General features: G+C 40.7%; 1 protein-coding gene across 1 annotated transcript in view; it reads left to right on the top strand.

The window, feature by feature from the left end:
• Window positions 1-2,625: 2,625 nt before the first annotated feature.
• LOC132972497 (protein TANC1-like) overlaps window positions 2,626-19,189 on the top strand; it is a 35,088-nt gene continuing 18,524 nt past the window's right edge. Inside the window, exons 1-8 of the mRNA XM_061035390.1 lie at window positions 2,626-2,908; window positions 5,023-5,115; window positions 6,670-6,800; window positions 8,802-9,102; window positions 9,821-10,093; window positions 16,582-16,698; window positions 16,949-17,239; window positions 18,064-18,191. Coding sequence (XP_060891373.1) covers window positions 2,641-2,908; window positions 5,023-5,115; window positions 6,670-6,800; window positions 8,802-9,102; window positions 9,821-10,093; window positions 16,582-16,698; window positions 16,949-17,239; window positions 18,064-18,191 — 1,602 coding nt within the window. The 5' untranslated portion in view covers window positions 2,626-2,640. The remainder of the gene's footprint in view (window positions 2,909-5,022; window positions 5,116-6,669; window positions 6,801-8,801; window positions 9,103-9,820; window positions 10,094-16,581; window positions 16,699-16,948; window positions 17,240-18,063; window positions 18,192-19,189) is intronic.

Here is a 19,189-nt window from a genome sequence, read left to right as displayed (position 1 = left end):
CTCTGGCGAGGTGCATGCAATTCTCATCCTATAGCATCTTTTACACAAGTTAGCCTAAAGAAAAATTATAAGCCTGCTTGACATGATACAGAGAGCAAGAGCCTATTACAGTATCATTTATACTTTTAATGACAATTAGGCTATTTCATTACAATTTCATCTACAATTTAAGTAGAGTGCAATCAATTAAGTTTTAACTCCCTATATTTTAATTTATAGAGTTTATTAAATTCTTTTTACAAATGTTTACAGGTATGAATGTGTATGTGGGTATGGGTGAGATGTGCGTGGATTGTGTTTGTGTGCTGGCTTATGTGTACATATTTGATCTTTTATATGCTGCAAACAGGATTGCTTCAACCGAGTTTCGTTGTATTTACATGCAATGACAATAAAGATAAAGACAAACTTTATTGATCCCCCATTGGGGGACATTTCTTTGTAAAGATCTATCTATTAAATCTAATGTTAGGCTAAGTACAGAAATCAACACTGTTTCATTAGTAGGCTACATGTTACTTTCATTGTAGGCTATTAGCCTATGCATTTATTGAAATCATAATCATTATTTTTATTGGAATGGTTTGGAGTTACAGCAGTTAGAAATTGATGATGAAATAATAAAACACTTATAGTTTAAGTTAAAATAACAAGATGAAGACGAGATGAATCAAAACATTGAATTATCAATGGAAGCCTGCGCTGTAAGGCAAACACGCACGTGCTTGAAGCGCGTGTCCGTGACGGAGGAGCTGCAGCACTTGTTCATTGGACTCCGCGAGTTGAAATGCTCTCCCAGATTCCTGTGGATTTATGCGCAGACATGCAGGCATCAACGAAGACGTAAGAACAGGTAAATTGCAAGATTAGTTGGAGCATGACTTAATCTCTTTGTGTGGTTTCATTAATGTGAATTAAATAGTTGGTAAATGTGAAGAAATTACTTTAAAAGACTGAATAGCCTAGTAATTACTTTCTCCAGATACCACCAAATAAAGCTGGCTCCCTAGCTGTTGAATTAAGAACAACTGTGAGGGCAATGTTGCCTGAAATAATGTGTTTGTTATTTAAAGGAATGTTTCGTTAATTCTTCCACAGGCAGTAAACAGTGAAGCAACAGCGCAGCTACAGCATGTTCAGAGCAGTGTTTGGAAACAAGAGAGACGGAGGAGGAAAACGAGGAGAAAAAAAGAAACAAAGACATCAAGGTAAGGATAAAAATACTGAAAGTACCTGCGCATACAAAACTGTGGCATTTATGCTCAGTTTTAAACCAATGTGTCACCTTTTGTCTTTACCCATGGGCTTACCTTGATTATATATATTTTTTACAGTTTGAAAGCATATACATTTTCCTTTTTGGGATCCCTGATATCATGAATAAAATTAGATAGAAAGATGTACTTTATTGACCCCAAACCAATATTTATCTTGTCATATATCATGTGTTATACACACTATAAACTACATCTATTGCATTTTGACAGCGATATTCAGGTTCTCTTCTCTTGGGTGATTTAAGTAGAGCCATTTCAATTAGCCTAATTCATCAGTGTGTTCTGTCCTTCACACAGTGTCCCACTGCTTGCATTTAAAGTGTGTCAGGAGAAGTTAGAGTAGGTTAGGCAAAACATCCTGACCTACTAAAAACATACTGAATTGCACCAGAATTTATGAGTCGGCCCCAACTGAATGAGATGATCCTGCAGACTTGAGATACATTCCTCTATGCTGTAAATCAACTAAATGTGTTTTTTGGATTATTACTGACATTTTAACTGTAAAGTCTACTGAGCAACTTCATCATGTGGGCTGTTGAAACAAAACTAAGATGTTCTACGTTATTTTTTTTCTGCAATTACCATGGCTATTTCAGACTGCACAGTGAAGATAGATGAACATAAGTAGAGCTCAGTATTAGAGCAACCATGTTGCACATTAATATTTAATCATTTGCTGCTCTGGGTATAGGAAGAACAGAGAGAAAGATAGAGAAGTGTGTCAGTCTCATTAAAATGATATAGTATGTTTACAGTACATGAATGGCTCTGATCATCTAAGGGAGATATCACTTCTTCACAGAAGCTCATGATGAAACGTTTCAAGGCACTGATCTGCGAACACTTTCAGGGATTATTCAACTGCTCATGGTGTGAACTGTAATATATGTAGTGGACCTCTGAGTGGTTGTTTTGCTCATGGTGATAACAGCAAACTCATTTATGATAGTTAAAAGTGAATGGCTGAATTATACCACAAGGAGAATTACAATCTGGTTTAACCAATATCTGTAGCAATAAGGCCTCTGTAATCACCTGGCTTAATGACTTCTAATGCATAATCCTTTTTTGAATACACAGGATAAGGCTTAATGAGTGCTATAAGAGAGGACATTAAAATGATTTAAATATTAGAATGAATTATTATTAAGTGTATAGCCTCTTTACTGAGTGCAATCCCATTACTTTGAATAGATGTTCTGGTATTGCCAACTTTCCATTACCTCACTAGGCAATATGCCTCCAAGACAAGATATGTTCACTCCATCGCAGCCTTCTGTGAGACATATTTCATTATGCTCTCCCTGCGATATGTTAATTCTGCCAAACTTCTGTTCAATCAACTCACCCTACTACAACTATGCCAAAGCTTTCTAAACTATGCTTCTCTAACCCTTTACATCTGCACTCTTCTTTCTTTGTACACCACCTTTTCCGTGCAGGTGGCACCTTGCAAAGAGAGGGAGCCGGGCATGCCACTCACTTCCATGACAGAGACGGCGGTTACACCCAAAGCCCAGCAAACAGGAAGAGACTGACCAAGGGGGTGTCCATTTCTTTACCTTCCTCCCCTCTTCTTCCACGCCCAGCTGACGTAGTTCCCTCACAGTCATGCATCAGGTTCACAGGTGGGTTTATTTAAAGTAGTGATTAAAACTAAGCCTCGTGGTCTCTCAGTCTGAAGGCCTGAACATGACAAGACGCTGTGCACGAGGGAATAGAGGCAGAAACAGCAGAAAGCTTTCATGGGTTTGGGTTGATTAGCAGAGAGAGCTTCTGTGCGTTCAGCTGTTCCATGCATGTGACAGCAAATAAAAGAGCATACAGACTGTGCCCCCTGGGCCCAGAACCATGAGACAGATTGTCAGAGTAAATGATTGAACAAGATTACTTAAGGCAAAGGAACCCCAATTAAGGAGGTCGATTATGAGATCGTTTTTAGAGTTTGGATCTATATTAATTTAATCAAATATCTAATAATATCATGCTTAAAGACAACTTATAATCTTCTGAAAAAATAGTTTTTTTGCACCATCTGGGCTAAAAAGAAGAATCTCATGTAATGTTGGTTGTTGGCGCAGTCATGCAAGTGTGCCATATGTCTTTAAGTTACACATATAGCTTTGAATTGGGACACTTGTTTGATTAATGCATGGCATTTCTCCATCTCTTCTTTCCCCTGTCAAACCCTATAGTCAACTGTTAGATACACAGTGTGTGACCAAAGATTTAGTCGTTTTTCATTTCCCCTTGTTAAAAATGACATCTGCAATCTCTACACACGTTTACATCTTCCATTAAAATGCTTTACCAGCTGGACAAAAGATATCTCCCACTTTACTGTAAAAGTATTTGGCATTGCCGTGAACCTATCTGTGGTTTTAAAAAAAAAAAAAAAACGCATCATGCTCAGGAGCAAAATGTTTCATTTCACAAGCGCAGGCCTTCAATGCTGCTTGATCAAGATAATTCTCATGCACACAGGCAGCCCTGAGAGATAAACTAAACCGTGTGTACACTTGAAGTTTCAGATTTACACGTCACAGTTGTGTAGGTTGGATAATGACTATATAATCAAAAATGAGTTGCAATTTCAGAAGATAATAATAGTAGGCTATGCTTTAACTTTGATTAAAGAGTAGAGAATAACTTTTCCCCAATCAGTAGATGAAAGTGAAAATATATCAAATCTACCTAAATCACTGCAAAATGATTGTTTAATATTCAAGTGAAATCACAATAAAATTAACAGCTTTCTTAAGTTCCTTATTCATTAAGTTAAAGCAGAATAATCCGTGTTTAAACATGTTTTGTAACTCAGCTAATACAGTATGTGTGTTGTATGGTTATTAATGGGAAATAAGTTGTTCAATAATGTAAAACATGAAAATGATCTGGGACATTTCCAGTCAAGTTAAATCTTATAGTTGAAGGTTGTTTAGCAACCACCACTTTATGATTGCTAGGTGGGGGTCTTCAACTTGGAAAAGCACTAGGTGGCAGTGTCCTGCAACAGGAAGAGCCATTCAGAAAACGATGCTGTTACATTTCATTGCATGCAGCGCTGCCTTGTTTCCCCTGACTACACCGAACCATAAAATAAAACTACACCAAGTATCCCAAAATATATGCTATCAAGGCATTCTTACATTTGGTGGTTGTGCAAAAAGCACACATCCAGCTGTATGTCAGACTGCACAGAGTTTTTTTCTGAGCCACCCACAAGCAGGATTCAAACATCAAATAACCTTGAGTGCAGAATCAGTGTTCTCAAACATTTCATCCTTGTCAATGATATCCTGTACTAAAGATTCTGCGCTCGCAAGAAGCCTCAGATGTTGTTGCATAAATTGAGACACACCCACATGCATCAATATGAGTGCACCGCTGTCCCTGCCATCTCACACAAACACACACACACACACATACACACAGACATTAGCAGTGTTAATATATTATAGATAAACGCCCACGGTACAGTGAATATTGTTCTGTTTGCATGCATAACTCGCACTCTGAACATACTGCTTTATACTCAGGGGACACAATTCAAATTCTGCACCAGAGATCTCATCTGGGGAGGCTTAATCTCACTCTCTCTCTCTCTCTCTCTCTCTCTCTCTCTCTCTCTCTCGCTCTCTCTCACTTTCTTTCATATCCCTCCTTATCTCCACCCTCAATCCCTCCCACCCTGCCTGCTCTCCCCCTCCCTCTCCCTTCTCCCTCTCTGCTGTGGCCGAAGGACGGGTAAGGAAGCCGGAGTATGTGGATGGCTCTTCCAATGCGAGAGAACCTCTTGTCTTTGCCTCGTGCCGTGGCAAGGCAGACCACAGAGGTGAGAACGGGAGCGTGTGGGCGTGTGTTGAGCATCATGTCTGTTTTTCCAGGTATTGATCAGGCGGGCTGAATTAGAATGAATGTGGTAGAGGTGAGGGGGAGAATGACTGATGAGATACAGGGAAAAGTGAGCGTGTGGTTGTGTTTTAATAACATCTGAAAGAAGCTTTGCATTAAGTTTTTGTCTTTCAGGTATCCGTATAGCGATAGTGATGTCTGTGTTATCCTCAGTGTGTCATTGAAAGAGGCTTTGTGTTATCACAGTTTGTCCTGAGTCTTTCCCCTGATTTGTCTGTGTGTTGTTCCCACAGTTCAGGTTGGATTAATTAAAGGAAACATGGTGTGAATACTTACATCTCCAACAGCTTTCCTTGTGTTTTTGACCAAAGGGCTACCCTTAGGCTTAACAGATTTTTATGAGGCTTCTTCAATCCTGGTTGCCAGGCACCTCTCAGCTTCCCGTTTCCAATAGCAACTGCTAGGTGGTTTGATGAATAGTACTGGACATTCAGTATGTCCTCATGTTACTCCAGATTGGATCGCAGTGCTCTGCCTACTAAATGCAAAGTTTTCTCTCCTCCCCCTCTTGCAAATACACATCCACCCCGTCTACCCACCGACTCTTCACATTCTTTTTTTTTCAATCTGAAGTGAAAAGAGTTATTAAAGGCTAGAGCTGGAGCGCTTTATGGAACAATTATTACCGAGCTTCCCTCTCAAAGTGGACCTTGATCCCCTCAAAGCTCACGTTTGAATACACTTGGGTTAAATGCAACATGAAGTGATGCGGTTTCTTTCAAAAAAGAGAGCGTGAGCCAGCAAGACAGAAAAAAAAAAAATCTGTGGAGGGAGTGCTAGATGAATGTGATATCTAAACGCAAAGATGTTTGTGAGGAGGGGTGAGCTGTTCCTGCTATCCATGATGTGCTGTCATCTTGTTGATATGCCTACTCATTATTCATGTTCCTCAGCTGATAGCTGTACATAGGTAAGGTGTGAGAACAGAGGAATGTATTTGCGCTGAGATGTAAGAGCTGTTAGAAGCCTTACTCTGCAGATATGTGCATGGACCTTTAGAGGAGCTGGGGTCGGGGGTCAAAGCATCAGGGAGCCTTAAAGAGTGATAAATGAATGCAGCACATGGCCAGTGTCAGCCAATCTCTCCAGGAGAAACAACGTAGGCAGAGCTGAGGCACTCCTTCACACTGTTCCACAGTTGACACGAAGCTCATTGAAATTCACAGCCCGTCTTTAACCGAGAGCACCTGGCAGGCGTGTGCGCAGGCAAACTCACAACCTCACACAACCTCTTGCTGCTGCCTCAACCAGGGACTGGAAAGCCACAGTCTGTGCATCCGTAATCAGGGCAGCTGGGGCTGTGCTGACCTGTGGATGCACACATTTCCTGCAGTCCGCTCGCTGCTTGCTGGGTGGGAACGTCACGAGCGGTCTGAGCCGAAACGAGAGCATCAGTTTGACGACGGTCTCATCTGGCCGTCCGGGTTTCCATTTGCTTGTTAATGCATGTATCCTGATTGTGTGTGTCTTACAGACCTCCACGTGGAGCCCCATTCGGGCTCCTCCCTTTCTACCCAGGAACTGATGACCAGACTATGCTTCTTATTGGGAGAAGCAACGCCTGGCACTGCTAGCTCTCCTATGGAGGACAGGAGGGAAAAGAAGGTAGGGCAGCGTATTGATTTACTGGCCCTTTGCTGTCTTATAAAAATGTGATGGATGGTTTACAACCTTCAACCTTCTTCTTTTACGCCAAACAGTGACACCATAAACTTAATTTGTTCTAAAAGCATTTAGACATTAGGATTAGTTGATAGTTTTATTACAATGTCGTTATGTGAAATGAAAGTATGCATTTCATACGCTGTTTGATAAATGCACTCAAATCCTGTTTGGAAAAATGGGTCAATATCTTGAAGCATCATTATTTGTGCTTCTCCAGTCCTGTGTTTTTTTAAACTCTATCTAAGCTTACACTATCTGTATTACAGTTATTGGATGTGCTTATGTCTCTCCATCTCTATGTCGTTGTGTTGCTCAGCCTTGGCCCATTTTCTCAGCCTCATTCCACCACCTGAGCTCCAGATTCACTCAGTTTCGCAGCGATAGCGCGGCTCATATGAGGAATGTGGGTTGTCCTGGCTAAGATAGATGAGGCTCTGGTATAAAGGGAATAACAGTGAGCTGCTTCAACTCTGCTGCCTGGTCTGCCTACAGTATCTATCTGCCTTGCAGAAACGTTGCATCAGTAATGAGGAGACCTGAGAGGCACGTGAACAAAACTACAAGGATAAGAATAAAAGTAAACGGTTGCCTTGTTTTCCTCGAAGAACATCTCCACATATTAATCAATATTCTGTTAAAAGGTTTAATCTCCTCCGAACATTTCACACAGATCCTTTACTGCTGCTTTTTTAAATAAGTGCCGACGACAGCAATTTTGACAGTGAGCTCAAATATTTTTAAAGATCAGTGAAAATAAATCATATTTAGGAGACAAGTTTAAACACTTACATTAATATTGGTATAACATATAACTAAGAAGAAACTAATACAGAATATCACAAGATAACCATAAACTTCAACATCACAGAACACTAGGAAGCCCTTTTTACAGTTCAAACTAAAATATGACATAATAAGCTCTATAATAAAAATACTTATTGCAGTGGTACTAAAGGTTCAAATATATATTGTGTGGATGTACTCATTATTCTACATTATGTAATGTTAGTATTTTCTTTATTTTTGAAAAAATGATTTTATAGACTCATTTCCATTTCAAATAGAAGGTACTACTCAGATAGAGCTGTGAAGGCTGTTTGAAAATCATCTTCTTTTTTTTCCATCTGACTGGCTCTCTTTGTACTCTCCTCCACCCATGATGACTTATTGTGCTCAGAATCCGTTTGTATTTTTGCTTTGCTGTAGAGCATTCCTCGCTGTTGCTATGCAAAAGGAACTGAAGCACAAATTCTAATGCAGTAACATGAACTGCAGTGGTACTTTTACCAAATATCAGATACTGAGAACTTACAATGTTACAGTGTTACAATTCACTTAGCAGACGCTTTTATCCAAAGCGACGTACATCAGAGAGTAAGTACAACACAAGCAGCGGGAGCAATGCGGAGTTAAGTGTCTTGCCCAAGGACACATCGGACATAATATATTTAATATATAATATATTTTGGTAGGTGTGTAATTCAGACTTTCTAATACTGGGTTGATTGGGTTGTCCATATTTAAACTGCCTTTGATTAAAGTTCACATTGAATTGTTGTCATTGCCCGGTGACAAACAGAAAAATGTGTTTATATTGGTTACGTTGAACCATAGATGATGTCTGCAGCGAGTTTCAAACACAGCGAGCAGTTATTATGAAAAATGGGGGAAAATGAGAGCCAGCATGAAAATCACTAGAATTATCCTTTCATTTCCTATCTGTGTGCACACACAAACACACTCAGTCACATGACAAAGGCAAACGTTATCATGCACACTGGTGTACTAATTATTTTTCTGAATTAACTACTGTTCAAAACAGAAATAACAAGAAATATTACATGCAGTAGACAAAATGTCTCACTTCATATCATGACTATATGTCCCTTTAACCTCCTTGGTATTATGTATCAATGTATGTTTCTGCTCTCTCTTCCTCAGTGTGATTCCTCCGCTCAGGGGGGGAGTCCAAGCTCCACTCTGACCTGCAGCACCGCCTCCCCCTGCTCAGAGAGCCCCTCTTCCACCCTGAGCCACAGTGCAGGGGGCCAGCCTCTGTACCAGCCCTTACCTTTACCTTCACCGCACTGCAGCTCCAACACCAGCCCCAGTGGAACGCTCTCCCACCCTGTGCCCAGCCCCGCCCCTGGTTCTGCTCCTGGATTCATCACCGGGAACAGCCCTGGGCTTCCTTCTCATAGCCCGACCTCCACCCTGGAGAGCAAAGACAGTGGAATCATAGGTGAGAGTTGCTGCTTTGTATCTGCTGGAAATCCTGGGCATGTTACAAAATGATTTAAATCCACATCGTAGGGTTTCAGATTAGTTTTTTCTGCTAGGTGAAGCATGTCCAAAACAAAAGCCTAGCCATGCATCACTAGAAAAAAGAAACTAAACTGCCTATTTAATTCTGTATGGAATCGGCTGCCTTATCAGAAATCCCAAATATGACTGATGTCTCTATAGTGATACATCTTGATAGAAAGTTGGATGCAACATCAATTAGTTGTAAGTCCTTGTGTACCATTACCCCACAGCTAGTTTCTCTGTGTCGCCTGTGCCACTTGAGCCTTGAGGCTTCAGCTCCCTCCTGTCAAAACTGGGACACTGCTGTCTTTGTTGCTTATGGGTCTGATTCTCTTAAAATAGGACACTTTTTTCTCTCTAAATAGAGATTGTATTTATAGTTAAATACAAAAGGGCAAAGAGCACATCAAATACAGTAAAGCTGGTTGATTGATGAGTTTGGTGTGTTTGGCTGGAAAAACAGCTTGTTGTATTTTATAGCTCATTAAGTCATTTTTTTTTTTAAGTTGAAGGCAATAATTATTTTGGATTAATTTCAATTGATGAGAAAATGCAAGTGAGCAGTTGCCTACCATATGGTCTCCTTTAGAAGTATGATTTAGTTTTCAGCTCTTGGCTGCCTATGTCACCCATATTTTCTTTGTGCACCTCAGCAACCATCACTAGTTCCTCTGAGAATGAGGAGCGCAGTGCCTCCTGTGAGGTCCAGACCAAGGATGAAGGCTTGGACGGCATGGTGGAACATGCAAGCAAAGACCGCCACCCCGGGCTAACAAGGGACACTCTGACCGCCAAACAAAATGAGGCCTTACCTAGGACTGACATCATGGAGCCCAGGACTCCCCCAGCTCCGAAAAGACCCCTCCCACAGCACCATATACACAGCACCTCCTCCCTTGTGATGCCCCGACCAAATTCTGTGGCAGGTATGTACACCTTTTGTGTTCACCTGTTATTCCGAGGCTATATATGAATCTGGAGACCAATTTGTGTGTTCCTTCATCTAGTGTAGCATTTCTGAGATTGCAACTCGGTGTCTGCTGCTGACTGGGACAAAAGAAACAGATAGTTGGATTGAAGACATAGACTTATGCCCCCAGTTACTGGTGAAGATTCTTTAATCAGGCGATATTAAAAATGTTTACATTTTACATTATAGACACTGGTTACAACGACTATCACGTTCCATAATGGAGAAATAGACTTGACCATCTACTGTACCAAATATTTGTCATGAAGTACCGTGTAATGCAACGTTATTCTCTTTCATAGTATTTGTTTCTATGTCTCACTATGGGATACACCCATCGCATATATTCACAGAAGCTCTATACCACTACGCCAGCCCTGAGTGGCTGGCAGTCGTGACGTCGCCGTCAGGTCCCCCTCTCTGTATTTAACCCTGATGCAGCAACACTCGTCATTCAATTCTATTAAGTAGTTAGCTTAATCAATTAACTGCTTTATTCTTTTTTTGCTAACTGCTGTGCAATAATTACATGCAGCACTTATTTGATTAGCTACCAGTAGAGGCGATATATATATGCAAAATGATTTCATTTATCCCCTGCAAATGAACAACTAATTGCCATGTCGCAGAAATGACTGTGATGTTTACTGATTGATAATGTAATAATTTTAACATTTTTGATCCACCTCTAGAGAATGTCTTAGTACTCTGTGCAGCCAGTGAATCTTGTGTCCTGTCTCATACAGATGGACCCCTTGTTCAGTAAAGGCCTGGGAATTGTGCGGTCAGTTTACTACCTAAGTAAAAGTTTGACTGTTTGAGACGGGATCTTGTCAGTGTCCTTTACATCTTTGTCAAAAACAAAGTAAGAGTAAAAGAAGATGGTTCACTTATTAGGATTAATTGCATTCAAGCGTGCAGATGCTGTAGGGAAACACTATCTCATTAATGGTGCCTTCCTGTAATGTCCAGTATGTTTCTTTAGGAACAACTTAACATTGAGTAATATGCTTGTTGATTAGAGTTTGATGAAGGATGGATACAACCCTCATAGCTGGCTATTTTACTAACTATCCTTAGCATAAGAACTTGAAACACGGGGAGTCAGCAAGCCCGGCTCCTTCTAAAGGATGACAAATCGGCGTACCGGCTCCTCTAAAGCTCACTAATGAACTCCTTATTACTCCTGGAGTTTTATCGTCACCTCCAGGTTGTCAGACATGCAGGAAGTCACTGCTCTCTGCCAGGAAGTATAACCATACAAAACCCCCAAAGAATCACAGCGTGTTGCTTTTTACAATTCCTTTTTTTTGTACCATTAAAAATGAAACAAGACACAATGTGCTAATTATTTAGCTAGTGAGAGTGTTGCTAAGCTTCCATTATTTTGTATATGAAGTGCGTTAATGAGAGTATGAATGTGACAGATGTGACTTGTGTGTTTTAAATAGACTAGAATATTGACTGAATGACAAACTGATTGAATTGATTGTTACCTCCTCTGATCATCCGACGCAGAGACGGGATAATATATAAGATCTCTATGTGAGGCAAAAATAAACTTCATTGCACCGTGTGTTGGTGCTCTACTTACCACCAAAGCTGTATCCACACAGTGAGCAGTACCAGTTAAATGTCCTGGGAGGCCTCCAGTTGTCATAAAAATACCCCCTCCCTCCCTCCCGCCCTCCCTTTTCCAGTCACGATCTTTGCTAGTGCACAACGCTCTTTTTCTTCCCTTAGATGTCAGTTCATTTGTGGTTGAAGCAAAGGGAAAGATTCCCTAAGGAGTGGATTCACAGTAACGCCTGCCAGTTTCTTCTGTCAGCTGGTGCTTTCATTTAGGCACTCTTGATGAAATTCAGAATAAAGATGAGGCGGGCCACGCAGTATGTAGCCACAAGAATTGGACTCCACAATCATGCAACATTAGAGAGAGCGATGGGACTGTATGTATACGTATTATCAGAAACATTAAAAGACTAGAGCTAAAAATACACCTAATTATTCCCAGATGGTAAAGTTGTTATATTGTCTAAGTAGAACCGAGAATAAAAAGATGCACCGTACATGTTTACACAAAGGCAATCTTATACATTGTATGATGTAGGAATACAAAAGAGGCTCTTCTAGACAGTTTGTAAAGTCAGGTTTCCTGCGTTAATGCCTCTCTAGTGGGCCGAGACAGAGGCCATTTTTTGCAGGAAGCTTTGTACTGTATGGTAGCTGTCAGAAGAAGGAGTTTTCTCTCTCTTTGAGAACAATTCAGACACTGAAGAAGTGTAGAGCGGCATCAACATTGGATGTGTTGATAACGGTTGTCATTGCGCTCAGTGTGTTTTTCTGATATGTAAATCTGTGAGGGGTTCACTAGGGGTCCTAAGAATGCTGCCGTAGCAGCCTGTTAAAGGTCTCATTATGTGAAAGGTCACTGCCACTGTAAGGGCACTAGAGCGTCCCGTTTTTGGATTATGTTATGTCGCAAATGTTTTTTCCGCAGTGCAGGGACCATCTGTAGATTGAGTTCAAAAGAGGTACATACTGTACCTTTTGAAATATACACTTGTACCCTTTTAGGATACAGAATGAGAAGATCTTTATAAGTCTTAAATGAAACGCCAGCAGACAGTGAGCTTAGCATAAGGAATAAAGACTGGAAACATGGGGGAAATAGTTAGCCTGGCTCTGTCCAAAGGTAACATAATCTGCTTACAAGCACTTAGAAGCTTGATCCAAAGGTGACTGGGATTGGTTGAAGATCTTCAAGATCAAGAGCTTCAAGATCTTCAACCAAGTCCAGTTTCCTTTGGATCGAGCTTCGAATTACCGTGACCTGGACGACTGAGAACCTACACAGACTGCTCACAAGCACATTTAAAGCTTTTAAACGAACACGTAATGTATTTTTTTTTATCAGTTTGTTGAATGTTTTCGTGTAAGAGCAGCAGGTTAGCTTTCTACTGGGGTTGTTTGACTATAATTTGGCAATGACTGATGTAGAACTCAACCTTGAAACCACAACTTGTTTCTCTTTACACTCTGGTTTTTGGCGCGGACTACACAAACAGTATAATTTATACAAGGGAGCTAGTTAAGCTGTTCTTGGTCCCCTCGGAAAGAGTCGGACTTGTTTGTTTTTTGGCAGTTTTTTTGCCTTTGTGCAGAGCTAAGCTAGCCTGATGTTAGCTATAGCATATGGAGAGACCTTACAGTGCTCTCGATCTTCTAATTACGGTAACTTTCTGGTAATGAGCAATATTTGTTTTCTGTTAAAGTCATTTAAGGTAGAAATCATAATCTAGATTATGTGAGAGGGGTTGTGTGGAATCTAAAGGGTTTGGGGGCAGATGTTATCGTGGTTGTCGCCGCCTTGGTCAAGTCCATCTTTGACTTTTAAAGAAATGAAGCATCAGCAGTCAGTATATGTACACAGCAGGGCACAATAATGTGAAATTGAATGTGGGGTAGGTTGGTTTGCCAGGAGTTGAGGGGTGAGCTGTCCAAGTGTCCCTGTGTAAAACACCCCCCTGGGGAAAAAACATGTTTTTTGACTCTACCACTGTCTACTTGAGCCACTCATCCATTTGGCCTGGCTGTCTTTAGCCAGCAGTTCTTCTCATCCCACTCCACACCTCCTTCACACTGTTTTCGCTGCAGACTGTTCTTCATTCTCTCACTGTGGTGTTCTTTCAATCGTCAATCCTCCACTTCAGCTCTTGCTTGACAATCACTGAAATTTCATCCCTTGTCCCCCCCCGGCCCTGAAGGCCCTCTTCTACCTGTTGAAAGGGGTTTCTTGTGCTCACTGTTCCAGACTTTATTATTCGCTGGTCCTGAATCTATTCTCTTTGAGCCTAATTGGGATGTTCATGCTGTGATTGATTTGTCTTGCATCAGAGACACACTCATTGCCCACTGGGTGATCCACAGAGAAGGTTGCATGATCTCTTTGTGGCCCTGTAAATTATTACATTGCCTCAGTAGCTTTCCCCCCACACTCTCACTCTCACTCTGCTGCTGCTGTAGGGTGATGGACACATGCTGGGATTCTACATGTGTCAGAATCTGATCTGATCAAGCGCTGGAGGAATGGTTGAACTCTATGAACCCTTATCATTTGCCAAAGGAAATTCAGTGTGTCTTTTTTCTGAAAAAGAGTGAATAATATTCCAGTATATATTTTAGTAAACCTGTGTAGTAGGTTAAGAGAGTATAACATCTGCATGCAGACTGATTTGGTGATTTATCAAAACAAAAATGCTTAAAGATATTACAGGCCAGCATCTTTAAGCTTGACCGTAATTCGTACTTTAGAGCTTTAAGCCCATAACAGTTCAGCGACGTTGTGAAGCTCAGTCAGATGCTCTGAGATTAACGTTGTCTGCACATTGACAAGGCATGATTAAAGGTAGGCTGTGTCAGTTCATCATCCGTCTGTTTACTGTATATTTCTCCTTCAAGACTGGTCGTCTTACTATGATTTATAGATAAGTGCAACGTGACTCAGACCCTTTTTTTTTCATCCCACTCCGAAGGGATTAGTGGCAGCAGTAATGCCAGATTTTCAGATTTAGAAAAAGGATTTTTTTTTATGTTACAGCAACGGGTGAATGAAATTGACCAATTTCTGACTCATCACAGAAAGAAAGAAAAGTTTTTGGGTGTATGGTACTCGTTCTAATGTTTCCATTCTATTCATCTAGATGAATCTTTTCAGACTTAAAATGCCAATAAGAGCCGAACAAAATAGAAAACCTGTGTCATTACAACCTCAGACGTCCAAACAATAAGAAACACTTATGGAAGCAGTCACTGTAATCTAGTTAGCTGCTCCTCTGCCTGGAACCACCTGAATGAGACTCCTCTTCATTAACACAGAGAAAGAGAACCAAAGAACTAAAACCTTATTAAAAAAGAGTTTTTAACTTTGATTCCTAACAAAACAAGATAAGCATTTATCCAAGAATAACAGTTTACTCTACAAGCCTTAATCTGAGGAGAAATCCTTGTAAATTACAATAAGTAAAGAAAAATCCAACTTTCCCAGACTTTCAGATCTGATGTAAGGTTTCTGGGGAGTAAATCATTTCTATTTTTGAACATTTTATTTTCGTCACTGTTTTGTCTCCCAGGTAAATCCTGGCAGTGATTTAAAAAAAAGAGGAAAACGGCCAAAGCAACAACAAGACATTACGTTTGATGAAAGTCAAATGAACTGAAGAGCAATTAATTAGCCTTGACTCAAATTCTCACTTTGTAGTTTTGTTGAAACTATTCTTTACTTCACTTGTTATGTATTAAGACGTTTGGAGTCTGTTTGTTGTAAGAGTGTAGCACTGCAAGATGCAGATAAATGTCTCTAATCATTTGTCCACAAAACGTTACAATCACTTCATAATGCAGTGCAATCAAATACAAAACCAGCAGAAAGTGAAGTCTCTGACAAAACAAAAGAGTTGGATCCACACACAGTGTCAACAACAATACAAATTTGCAAAAATATGAAATCATTTTGTACGTGGTCTATAGATTGTATTTCACTGCACAAAGCCCTATGTTTGTTGTTAGTGTGTTTTCCTGCATACTGGTGGGTGACAGTGGTCTAGTGGTTAGTTTGTGCGCCCCATGTACAGAGGCTGCAGTCCTAATCCGAGCAGCCCGGGTTCCAATCTGACCTATGGCATGTCATTCCCCACTCTCTCTCTCTCCTGATTTCAGACTCTGTCCACTGTCCTCTCACTATGATAAAGGCATAAAAAGAAGCCCCCAAAATAAATCTTAATAAACAAACTACTTCATTGATTTATTACATTTAAGAACCAGCTGATTAAAAATAAGTTATGTCTTTATTTTTTGCTATAGCCTCATCTTTTTCTTCTAAATGTCTTGAAAATGCAGAAAGTAAGCTTGGCTGACCTGTAAACTCTCCAGTGTGAGTGGGTGGATAGATAGGCCGACGTGGGAGTAAACAACTCTTTGTTTCTGTTTCTTGACCTTCTGTACGACATGTTCTTCATTGTATTTATCATTTTGGTTTTTCTTTTGTGGCTCGTTTGGTCATTAGAATTGTGTGTGTAATCCTGCACGCACATTAATGCATTACAGTTGGCGATGTGTTTCTAGTGATTATCACGAATTGGGTGCCCTGGTGTGTGAGACGCCATGAAACATTTGGTCATTTCAGACTCTTGTTAGTTTGAGATTACAGAGCTGTGAGATGAGTTTTCTTTCCTCCCTCTTCTTCTCAAGGTCGATGAACATTTATCTTTGAGTGCAACAACTGTTTGTGTCCTGCGTCTCCATGGAGACAATAATTGACTCGAGCAGTGAATTTGACACTTGTGTGGTGCATGTGTATCTTTGCACATTTCCTGCATCTCTCTCACACCCTCAATCCATTCCTAACACACTGTTGTTGCTTCTTTTCCTTTTTTTTTTTTACAGCAACCAGCTCCACTCGCCTGGAGGATTTGGGTTTTCTGGACACCCAAAGGGCCGCTGGACACAGGAGCTCTGTTCGTAAACACAACACAGCTGGACGCACAATTGATGACTCCAAAGGTATTTTGTGGCCTTAACTTAGGGGGAAGTCGGTGTTTAAATGTAGATTTTACGAAACATTGCATAATGCACCTCCAACATCACTGCTTAATTATATGATACCATACCATACTATATGATACCATACGACACCAAAGAATACTATATATATGATGGACTTTATTGTCCCCTTAGCTTCATTCATTCAAAGTGCTGCTCACATTTAGCTCCTCAGAGTGTAAACATTGATCCCTTCTTATATCCTCTACAGGTCGATTGGTGCCATTCAAACAATCCGACATCATGCTAAAACCACTGCTCTTTGAAGTCCCCGGCATCACAGCGGAAACACCTTTCGTCGGGCGGGATTGGCTCTTCACACGCTTGGAAGAGGTCCTGAGGAAAACGAGCAGCTGTGAGGGCCGCGGCGCTGTCATTGTAGGTAATGCAGGATCTGGGAAGACGGCTATCATCTGGCGGCTGGTGACGCTCAGCTGCCATGGCATGCGCACGCCTCAGGGAGGTCCCAGCATCCCTCACAGTCCCAGCTCCTCCCCCAAATGTAAGACTATCTATCTTTACTCACAGCAGAGTCATTTGTGTTTGTTCGCATGTCAAAGCTTTCGCTTAAGAAACACAGAGGACTGCTAGAAGCTGAATTCATACATCCTCTGGAGTTTTCCAGCAAAGTCAGATTCTTGTAAGATATCGGGAGAAATATCACTTTTAGGGAAGGGGTTGGTATCTGGGTCACACACTCCTCTTCCAAGTTCTCCCCTGAGGTTTCTCGGCTGATTGCAGTTGTGTAAGGTGACAGAGATTGTTGTTTTTTTCCCCTTTCTCACCATGAGTGACACAGAAACTCTTTTTTTCTCTTCTTAAGATAGAGAAAACAATCTCTCATCCAACCAGATGTTTTATATTCAGCTATAAATGGATGTTTATGCTGTTGCATGCTTATGTTTTGTACAATTTGTGATAAGTTTGAAGAATAGAAACTGAAAATATAGAATAAATACCGTATTACAGCTTTTTCCTGTTGTGTGGTGCAGACAAAGCAAAAACAAAATAGTGTTCAGAAGCAACATAGTTCATATTCATTTTCAGCATGGCTGCACCATTCAACAATATTTGTGCTGTATGTTTTCATATTGAGTGTGTAACACGAGGTGTTTAGGCATTGAAATAAACACTGACTGCCGTGTGGTGTAGCTTAACGCTTAGTTTCCAGTCTTGCTTACAGATGCACTAATTAAGCAGCAGTTTAATTGTGTTCCTTCATAGACTACTTCACTGCTGACATTCCTGAGCTCACACCGGAGACTTCATCCAACGAGTGTAAATGGCAGCTTTGCGTTTGTTGTTGTTGCTCTGCGCTCTGTTCAGGTGGGGATAAGCAGGGAAAATCTGCCTCCAAACAGCCAGCCGACTCTCAGCCCAACCAGAGTGCTGTCGCAGGAACAAGCGATTGTACGGCACAGAGGAAGGAGGCTGTCAGATGCCTGGCTGCCAAGGTAGCTCAGAACACAAACATTTGTATTTCCATCCTTGATTACAAAATTGCTCTCTCTTGCCTTGACATTTTCGGAATTTTTTTTTTTTTTTTTCTAGTGGGTGTAGGTGACCACTAAATGAAGGCTTAGCTCGGCGCTCTAATGATTCCCTCGCTCGAATACCAGACCAAAAACTCCATTGGACCACTTGATAAAAGTTGAACTGTTGTACAGAATCATCTGAAGAAAAAAAAACGTTTTAAAAGTTATCTTAAAGTAATGCGGAAGAGACGTTAAAAAAACTAGACTCCTCTACTGGTCTGATTGCAGCTATTACCCCAAACTCAATGCTCTCCTAAGAGAGAAGTAACTTGAAGGTGCAGTTCCTAGAAAAAAACAAAAGAATGATCAAATAACTTCCTTTTTGCAAGTATTGCACACATTAGATATAATATGTTAGTAAGCTATTAGTGAGCCTAAAAGGGACTCGTTTTTTTGTTTGTTTCGTTTTTTAAACTTTGATGGCCTTTCTCGTCGTTGCAAAAGCTGCTTGGGTTGTGAAATTAAAATTCCCTGTCGGTCCTAACAAAACATCTATAGTACACACACATAAACACACAACACACCTGTGTAGAGTCGTATTATTTATCCTGTTGCTGAACAGATCGCTGACTCACAGTTTGCAGTGGAGTGCCCTGAGATTTAACTTCTTGTTTAGATTTCCTGCACTTCTCCATTCAAATGTGTGAGTGTAGCATCGTAATACAGCATGATAAACACAACTGCAGGGTACTATTAACGTAACAAGACTTCTGAAAGGCTGACAAGGGATCAATTCAAAGAGATAAACACACACCAATATTGTTGTTTTTTATGAGCTATGGGGCTGCACATTAGTGGCACTCACAGATTTTGAATGTCACAGGGCTCTCTCTCTCTCTCGCTCTCTCTCCCTCTCTCTCCTTTAGCACATGCAGAACATGCTGCTGATTGCATCACATAGATGACATGCAAGCTTC

This window comes from Labrus mixtus, chromosome 1 (assembly GCF_963584025.1).
Source record: "Labrus mixtus chromosome 1, fLabMix1.1, whole genome shotgun sequence".
In the NCBI taxonomy this organism is placed as follows: Eukaryota; Metazoa; Chordata; class Actinopteri; order Labriformes; family Labridae; genus Labrus; species Labrus mixtus.
This window is presented reverse-complemented; position numbering and strand designations above follow the sequence as displayed.